Genomic DNA, 9902 nt, shown 5'->3' on the forward strand with positions numbered 1-9902 from the left:
CTACCACTTGAACCATTCTGCTAGGCCCTAGTGGGTTAGTTGGCTGCTTTTTTAGCTAGGGTCTAACTTTATGCCCAAGTGGCCCATATGTGTTTCCCTATGTTGCTAGGATGACAGGCATGCACTACGGCACCCAGTGACTGTGCTTCCCCCATAGCTTAGGATGACAGGCACGTACCGCCACCATTTTCCCCCCTAGGATAGCACAGCCTTCTCCCTCATTCCCAGGGAGATGAACTTCTAGGTAGGTACAGTATTTAGGCCCATAAAGCCATTCAGTTCCAGGGAAGAACTCCATACTCTGCCTCACTCTCTAATGTACTCAAGGGGCCACTCTAGGTGCCAGTACTGGGCTTTAACTCAGGCCACACTCTCACTTGGCTTTTTCTCTTCGAGAATAGTGCTCTACCACTTGAGCCATATCTCCACACCTGCCTTTTTGCTGACTAACTGGAGATAAGAATCCAAAAGCCAGTCTAAGCTGGCTTTGAACCAAGACCCTCACATCTCAGCCTCCTGAGTAGCTAGAATTACAGGTTTGAGCTGCTAGCATCCAGCTTTCCATCTACTCTTGAACTAGCAAATGGTATATCTGTCTAGGAGGCAGAAAATCTTTCTTTGTGTCTCTGGCACAAGTTCCTTTCTATATCTTACCTTTCTGTTAACTAGGTCTGGGGAAAATATTCATGAATAAAATCCAAAGCCAGGCGCCAGTGGCTCACACCTGTAGTTCTACTCAGAAGGCTGAGATCTGAGCATCAGAGTTCACAACCACTCTAGGTAAGGAAAGCATATGAGACTCTTATCTCCAATTAACTAGCAAAAAGCCAGAAGTGAAGGTGTGGCTCAAGTGTAGAGTACCAGCTTTGAGCCCAAAAGCTATGGGACAGCTGCCCGGCCCTGAGTTTAAGCCCCACTACTGGCACAAAAGCAAACAAACAACAATGAACAACAAACAATGAATGAAATCCAAGGAGACTTGAACCACTTATTTTCACATTGACATATTCTTTCATGTGAGCCCCATGTTCTCATGGGTGGGAGGAGGGACAATACGGTGTGGACAGAGTGGGGGGAAAATAAAAAGAAGAAAAAAATGCCCCAGCAGGGAGGGAAGAAGCAGGAAAGAGGAGAAGGAACTGTCTTTTTGAAATTGAACTATTCTTTCCCTCTTTTTCTGACCATTTGCCTAATAATATAAGTGAACCACCTTAAGTTTGCAATTACCTGCAGGATATATTGATCTTGTTCTTAAGGTTTCACTTTTTATTTAAAAAAAAAATTTTAGTAAGATTCTCTAGAAGAGCAAGCTTCTTCCTCGACATAAGGATCCATGTTTGCAGTCCTCTTCGGTGTGTTTTCAGCGGGTTTTGTGGAGGCACCCACTCATATTTAGGGACTCTGGAGGCTCTGCCGTAGTTAAAGCTCATCATTGCACAAGTCATAGCCCCGACAGCATTTGAAGGTCACAAAATAGACACTCCACTTTATGTTTTTCACGTTGGCACAGTTCTTCAGGCAACCCATGAAGCTTAGCCAGGGAGTATGATCCCCTGAATTAGGAAGGAGGAACAGATCAGCAAGCCTGGTTCTCAAGCTTCTGAAAAACAAATTCTCTTTAGCTCTCACCCAGGGCTGAAAATAACATTGTGAACTTTAGGGTTTGGTTGTTCTAATGTGAAGGGTTGGGAGATGTTGTAAATAATACTGGAACTTAAAATTTTTTTTATTACAGGTAGGGTGGTTATGTGAGCAGCAATTTGTAGATTGCCAAAGCTGGAAGGGTTATACAGGCCAGGCTTGTATGGAGCAGCATGGGAGAAACTAGAGAAATCATCAAGTTCAGACTTACCTTTGAGGGGCTATTTAACCAGTGTCTTCTACTGGACATTGGTCCCTCTATTTAGTCATCTATGAGAAATCTGAGGCAGGCACTATAGCAACTAGTTGCTCTTCACTGGGAAAACATTGTTCCTCTCCTCTCACTTTAGTTGTCACCTCTGTTTTTATTGGGCACTGCCTTAGCTACATACACCAGCCTCTAGTGATCACTTTCATCTGTCTGTCTGGCTGTCTGTCTGTCTGTCTGTGTGTGCGCGCGCCAGTATTGGGGCTTGAACTCCATGCCTGAGATCTGTTCCTTAGCTTTTTTGCTCAAGGCTGGTGTTCTACCATTTAAGCTACAGATCCACTACTGGCTTTTTTGCTGGCTAATTGGAGATAAGAGTCCACAGACTTTCCTGCCCAGGCCAGCACCAAACCATGATCCTCAAATCTCAGCCTCCTGAGTGACTAGGATCACAAGCATAAGCCACCAGTGCCCAGCCATCTGGTTTTTCATTATGGCACATGATGGGGTCAACGATGTCAGCCATTCTAGGCATGAACATGCTGGTAGTAACCTGAGCACCCCCCCTTGCCCCCCTCCCCCCGCATTGCAGTGGCTTGTGGGTCCAGATTCCTCTACCTTGTCGTTCTTTTCCCCACCCCACAACTCACCTCTATACATCATCACAATCGCACAGGCCTCTTCTGCGGTGGCTGTGCACACTCCTCGTCCTCGAGAGCACTTTTCTCCAGGGAACATAAGGTGGCACATCCTACACTGAATAATGTCACTCTCTTGGGCAGAGAGTGAGGAAATAGAAGTGAGAGAAGATGGCACAACCATGAAAGGACCCATGTCCCCTTCTGATTTTGATCTTTACTTGGAGTTGCATGCTTTTACCACACAGACTCCATGAACTGTGAGCATTCTCCCCTGTTGAAATGGGCTAAGGTAAGAGAGGGGCTGGAGGTTAAGATTTTAGGGGTTTTAGATTGAGAGATTAGCAGGGAAAGGAAGGTAGAGGGAGAAGGAAAAGAAAGATTGATTATGAGATGGTCTGGGTAAAGGCTGTGCATACTCACCAGAATTGTATCTACCAACGGCTACTTCAATGTCTGTGCTGGCAAGGAAAGTGCAAAATTAATCTGCAGTTTCGTCTGAGATTCACCTCCTGCCTAGTGCTTTTGTCATTTCCCTCCTCAGGGCTTATTCTCTACTCTTAGCCTGGAGCCAGAAAAGGCCAAGGCTCTTTCTGTCTTTTCAAAGCTTAGTTATCCACTCCTGATCCTGTCCACCCCTTCTTTCATTCCAGTTCTCATCATCTCTAGAGCTTCCCAGACTCCCATCCCTGTAGGATATAACCCAGGCCAGATGGAAGAGGAGAAATGCACCTTTAATGCCTCATTCTCTTCTTTCCAATTGCCCTTCCTTGGTTGTTCTTACCTTTGCAGGCCTGGGACCTGACAATGGAGACGTTCCTCAGAGACCCCTGATTGCTACACTCAAGTTTTGGACAGCTAGTGCCTGTATGTTCTACTTCCTTCTTTCCTTCCCTTTAAAAATGTACCTTGTAGGTTGCTGTTAGAGTAAGGTCTCTGTTACCCACTCTAAACCACTCACCCTCTTCTTCATACCTTCTTCCCATTTCTATCTATTCATTTCTACTCACCTGAGTTCTCTTGCTCTGCAAAGGAGCCAGATAAGACTGTCAAAATAACAAAAAAAATGATGCATTATCTGAAGATCTCATTATCCAACCCTCACCCCACAGCTTCTGGGGAAATCAGTTACTCTGTTCTCTATTCATTTCCTCCTAGGAAGGTCTTTCCTTAAGGTCCGGGTCATTTCACACATTGTGGGTGAAAATCACCGCACAGAGTTAACAGCTCACCATATTCGTGTTACCATGAAGGCTCTGGGCTATGGAGCGCTGACCCATTTCTAGATCCTGGACACTTCTGGCCAGCTATCAACCCTCAGAACTCACCCCTAAAGCAGGAGAGCAGGGTGAGGAGTCTCAGCAGGAGGGACCTGCTCATTTTAGAGGGAAAGAGGACCAGGTTAGAGCAGGAAACTTCAAAATGACCTATTTATACACCTGCAGGCTGGGCCACCTCGGGAACCTCGAGGGGTGGGACACTGAAAGACGTCTTCAGCTCCTAGGGAATCAGTGACGCTATCCTTTCTCTTCTTGGCTACTAGCAAGAAGATGGATGAGCTAGCAAAGTCCTGATTCTAGCATATTCCAGTCATGCCACACAAGACTTTTGTTGTCAAGTTTTTTGCTCTCTGAAGCATACCACGCTGTGAGAAGACACAGGATAAACCAGAGCCGAACACACAGTTCTCAGAGTGATCTATACCAAGGTGCCCATTAAAAGCTAGGAGAATCCATGAGTATACATAATTGGCCGGGCTCTGGTGGCTCACACTTGTAATCCTAGCTACCCAAGAGGCTGAGATCTGAGAATCCCAGTTCAAAACCAGCCTGGGCTGGAAAGTCTGTGAGACTGTTATCTCTAATTAACCACCAGAAAACCAGTAGTGGCATTGTGACTAAAAGTGAGTGATTAAAGCTCAGGGCTAGCGTCCAGGCCCTGAGTTCAAGCCCCACAACCAAATAAATAAATAGAAACAATTCTTGGATGGAAATTCACCTTCCAATTATTATTATTTACATTCGATGTTCTCTTCACAGGGGATTCAGTAAAAAAACAAAACAAAACATACTGTGCTTCAGGAATAAGTGAAATGGTTTCACATAATGGACTTTTGAATAGGTTGAGGAGGCTGACTGGGAGTCATGAGTTCTCACTGTGGCAGATGTCCCGTATGATAAAGGCTTAGAGAAGGAGACAACAGCAGGCACTGTTCCAGCACCGAACGGTAGATTCCAAAGCCAGTACAGCCAGTACTAATGACCCAGGAGGGAAAGAACAGTCCCTTCATGTGCAGGGTTTGAAGCCTGCTCAGATCAGATGAGCTTGTCCTTTTTCCCCCTCAGGCAAGTGAAGAGCACAGCTCCCAGTAGCACTGGGTGAAATGAGATCTACCCGCCCCCCCCCCCCACCGCTCTGCTTTTTTTCCCCTTGGTTGGTTGTAGGGCTTGAACTCGGGACCTGGGCACTGTCCTTGAGCTCTTTTTGCTTAACACTAGAGCTCTACCACTTTGAGCCACAACACCACTTCTGGTTTTCTGGTGGTTTATTGGAGATAAGTGTCTCGTGAACTTGCCTGCCCAGGCTGGCTTTGAACCACGATCCATAGATCTTAGCCTCCTGAATAGCTAGGATGACAAGGATGTGCCACCAGTGCTCAACGAAAGCTACTCTCTAGAAGGATATGAAAGACAGAGCAACTATCCAGATGTTCCCATCAGACAAGGAATATACAAGAAGAGCCTCTGGGGAGTACATGTGGACATTCACATTGTCCACAGTTCCACAGACAGCCCTATCCTGTTGTACTAAGGACTAGGGAATGTATCACAGTGACTAAGGAAGTCTGCCTAAGATTCAGGGGCAAAAAGGCCAATAATTTATCCATTGTTCCTATTACAGCATATAGATTAGAAGAAATTTCCTGGATTTTTTTTTCTTTGCCCATTTTGGGGCTTGGGGACTCAGGGCCTGAGCACTGTCCCTGACTTCAATTTGCTCAAGGCTAGCACTCTACCTCTTGAGCCACAGCACCACTTCTGGCTTTTTCTGTTTATGTGGTGCTGAAGAATCAAACCCAGGGCTTCATGCTTGCAAGGCAAGCACTCCAAGGCTAAGCCACATTCCCAGCCCAATTTCCTGGATTTTCAATATACTTTAACACAAATCAGAAAACTTTTCCTCCTTCTCTTTCTTCTTTTTTTCTCCCCCTTCTTTTCTTCTTCTTCTTTCTCCTCCTCTTCCTTCTTCTTTCTATCTTAAACTAGTTGTACAAAGAGGTTGCAATTCAACGTGTCCATTTATGAGCACAATCTACCTTAATCAATGTCACCCCTTTCATCATTCTTCCCCTCATCTCTCCCAACCCCACCCATCCCCTTAAGTTACCTGGTTCCATTTTTCCCCTATGTCTATTGGATATCGTGACTGTATTGGCCACTGTTCCTCTCTTGACTCATCCATCACTTTCCCCCTTTGGCTTCTGCTGTCCCCTTTCCCCAAACATGTTTCTGCTTCCTGGTATTCTTTGTTAAACAATGTTAGTTCCAAAGTATTGCACCACTGGAATTCTCCACTAAGCACAATGTATTTTAGTCAATTCTGTTTGTGTATAGATAGATGCATGTGGTCCTGTATATGTTTTCATACATGTTTGTAACTTAGATCTAACTTCCACATAGGAGAAAAAAACCAAACCACGAACCCTTTGGCTCTCTAAGACTGACTTACTTCACTTCATGTAATTTTTCTGAGATCTCTTTCAAAAGGTGAACCTTCAGCTAAAGAGAAATTTGGGAGCCTTCCAGTACTTTCCATGGTGAATACACCAGTAGGTGGAGGCCATGCCCTATGGGCACTCCATCCCCTTCGAGCACTGCCCAGAGGCAGGGAGCTATCTGATTTGAGGTACTGAATATTTTACAATAGCTTCCCCCGCCCCACTGTTCAAGTGATGCCTTTGTGTTCCAAAAGATTGTTCTGAACTCCCACTTAAGCAGTTTCTGCCTTGTTGGCTCCCTCGGTGTGGAATATCAACAACCTCAAATTTAGTAAAATATTCTTAAAAGGGTTAGATATGTGAACAAAAGAAAATTGATCACCAAAAGGCCAATCCAGTATGCAAAACTTAATCAATGAGATATGTCACATTCATAGAATAAAATACAAGTCGAATGCACTAATACACTAACAATTGCCATACAAATATCCCAATAAAATAATCTGAAGAAATTGAACATCTTTCCCTCTAAAAACACTTAGCAAAGAAGTGACAGAAGAGAATCTAGTTTGATTAAGGGCATTGAGGAAGAACACAGTGTATAAATAAAGGGGAAAATTGAAATCTTCCCTCTGAGATCTAGACCTGGATGTAGGTATATATTCTTTCCATTTCTGTTCAGTGTTGCACTGAAAGTTCTGGCCTGTACTATCAGATAAGGACAAGAAAAGACATAAAAAATTAAAAAGTAGGAGGTAAAACTACCCATTTAGCAATGGAATAAACATTTATTTAGAAGATCCTAAAGAACCTATCAAGATAAATTCTTTCTTCCTCTGTCTGTTTCCTCCCCCCTCTCTGCATTTCTCTCCTCAAAGAGTAAATGAATAAATAAATTAACTGTGCTTTATTATTATCTATGAAGTGGAATATTATTCAACAATGTAAAAGAATGAACTATTGATGCATGTAACAACAAGCCGTAGGGGAAGGATTAATGTTGAATAAAAAACAGTCAACCTCAAATGATAATGCAGTTTATGATTCCATTTATATAACATTCTTAGAATGACACACTCATGATAGCAAATGTTACCAGTGCTTAGCAGGCTCTAGAGTTAGGCAGAGAGCCTACCTGTAAATTACATTGCTTGAAAGACTTTCTTGGTAGTAAAGAATCATTACATAACTTTTGGGGTGTTTTACACAAGCAGTGCATGTGATAAAATTTCATAGTAATACACACCAAGAAACAAATACATGTTAAGACTAATGAGACAGAAAAAAAGATCCTCAATCAGTCATATTGAATCAATGCCTATTTTCTGGTTTAGGAAATTATTGAAGATGGCATCATGGGAAAGCCAGGTAAAAGATGCACAGGAGTTAGGCACCAGTGGCTCATGATTGTAATCCTAGCTATTCAAGAGGTTGAGTTCTGAAGATCATGGTTCAGAGCTAGCCCAGGCAGACAACCCACAAATCTCTTTTATTTTATTTTTTTATTGTTATGATAAAGGTGTTATACAGTTATATAAGTCAGATGAAGAGTACATTTCTCTTTGGGTAATGTCACTCTTTCCCTCCTTTCTCCCAGGTTTTCCCTCCCATCCTCACCCACAAATTGTATAATTCTTTTCCAACGTAGTATCTATTCACTACCACTACTGCATTTGTTCATCCTTTGTCCCTCCATTTTTGTGTCCCCCCCCTTACCCTCTCAAAGACAGATAGAACAAGCAAGACAAAAACAAAAGGGAAAAAACCCTCTTGTCTCTATTTCCTGAAGTTCATTTCAATAAATATTACTTCATATGATCAGAGGAACATAGACATTGCGCGTTTGTGTTGCTCCTGTAAGAGTATCCTCCTTTGGCCTCACTGTGTGTGAATGCCTGGAGTCCTGTATAATTTACTGTGTTCCAGTGCATCTTAGATCTAGATTCTGCATATGAAAGAAAAAGGTGCCCTTTGTCTATCTGAGTGTCACTGACCTCACTTCACATGTTTTGTTCTAGGTCCATCCATTTCCCTTCAAATGAAATAATATTCTTCTTTCTAATGGCTGTGTAAAATTCCATTGTATATAGGTACCACATATTTTGGATCCGCTCATTTATTGTGGGGCTTCTGGGCTGTTTTCACAACTTGGATATTGTGAATAGTGTGGCGATGAACATGATGTGCAAGTGTTTTTATGGTATCCTGGCTTGTGATGTTCTGGATAGATGCCCAGGAGTGGCATGGCTGGGTCATAGAGAAGTTCTGTGTTTAGTTTTGTTGTTGTTGTTTGCCAGTCCTGGGGCTTGAACTCAGGGCTTGGGCACTGTCCTTATGCTTCTTTTGCTCAAGGCTAGTGCTCTACCACTTGAGCCACAGCACCACTTCCAGCTTTTTCTGTGTGTGTGGTATGAGGAATCAAATGTACGGCTTCATGCATGCTAGGCAAGCACTCTATCATTGGGCCACACTCCCGGCCCCTCCATGTTTACTTTTTTGAGGAACCTCCAGACTGCTATCCAGAGTGGTTGTACTACTTTAGATTCCCACCAACACTTCAATCGGGTTCCTTTTTCCCCACATGCCCACCAACATTTGACGGACTGTTTTCAATTACATGATTTTTCTCCCTAGAGAAGTTATACAGGTTGTATTAGATTTATTCCTAGATACCAGGGTCATTGTTCCAGGAACAGTGTAGGATCCATTACCTGGGGTCAGGGGAACAGAACACCCTGACCACATAGCCTTAAGTGGAGGTGGTTTTGATGATAAAAAGTGCTGATGGGCAGCAGAGGAGAGGAAAAAAGTTCAGTCAGCTGAGAAGAGGGAACATTCAGCACTCACAAGCCACTCAATGCCCTGGCAGCATTTGGAGGTAGGTGTAGAAGACAGAAGAGAGCCTCAAAACATTTAGAAGAGAGAAATAACTCTCAAGGGAGAAAACCAGCTCTCTGATGACATCAGAGATTCAAACAGGTATCCAAATGATGAACATGGAAGCATAGAAACAGATGAATACATAAGTATATATCCTTAGTTTCCTGAGATTGTACACATGCTGTGTAAGAAAGCTGGGATAGAGCCTAGGGCTTGTGTGTGCTAGGAAAGTGCTCTACCATAGATCTATGTCTCTATAGCTTCATCACCTGACCCTGGAAAGGGAGATTCTCATAACCTTTCAACACTCCTCTCCCCATTCCTGAAAAGTGACTCCCCCAAACAGAGTCTAAGATACACCCTTATGAGAACTTCCTTGAGTACCCAAAGTCCCAACTCTCCATAACGTAATAGTTACTACATGTCAGTATCACCAGTCTAATAGAGAAGTATTTGCACCATGCCACCATGCTGGCTTTACCAGGGGTACTATGTTGGGTGTGGGTTGAGCGTGACCCTGAAAGGCTCATGTGCTGAAAGCTTGGTCCTGGACGTTACATCTCAAAGTGATGAAAGGTGACCTAGCCACTCAAAAGATTGAGATCTAAGGATCTGAGTTCAAAGCCAAGTCCTGACAGAAAAGTCTATGAGCAAAAAGCTAGAAGTAGAGGTATGGCTCAAATGGTAGAGCACCAGCCTTGAGTGAAAAAGCCAAGTGACAGTGTAAAGCTTTGAGTTCAGGCCCTAGTGCTAGCACTAAAATAAATAAATAAACAAACAAAGAAACAACAACAGCAAGTGGCACCATGGCTCCAAG

General features: G+C 43.4%; 1 protein-coding gene across 1 annotated transcript; it reads right to left on the minus strand.

Moving 5' to 3' along the window:
- Nucleotides 1-1419: 1419 nt before the first annotated feature.
- Nucleotides 1420-3867, minus strand: Pate1 (prostate and testis expressed 1). The gene is made up of 3 exons (XM_048340745.1): nt 3816-3867; nt 2500-2622; nt 1420-1553 (listed from the first exon to the last, which is right to left on the minus strand). Exons 1-3 carry the CDS (start codon nt 3865-3867, stop codon nt 1420-1422), a joined length of 309 nt encoding a protein of 102 aa, XP_048196702.1.
- Between the last annotated feature and the right edge of the window lie 6035 nt (nt 3868-9902).

The sequence above is a fragment of the Perognathus longimembris genome, chromosome 3 (assembly GCF_023159225.1).
Source record: "Perognathus longimembris pacificus isolate PPM17 chromosome 3, ASM2315922v1, whole genome shotgun sequence".
Taxonomy (NCBI): domain Eukaryota; kingdom Metazoa; phylum Chordata; class Mammalia; order Rodentia; family Heteromyidae; genus Perognathus; species Perognathus longimembris.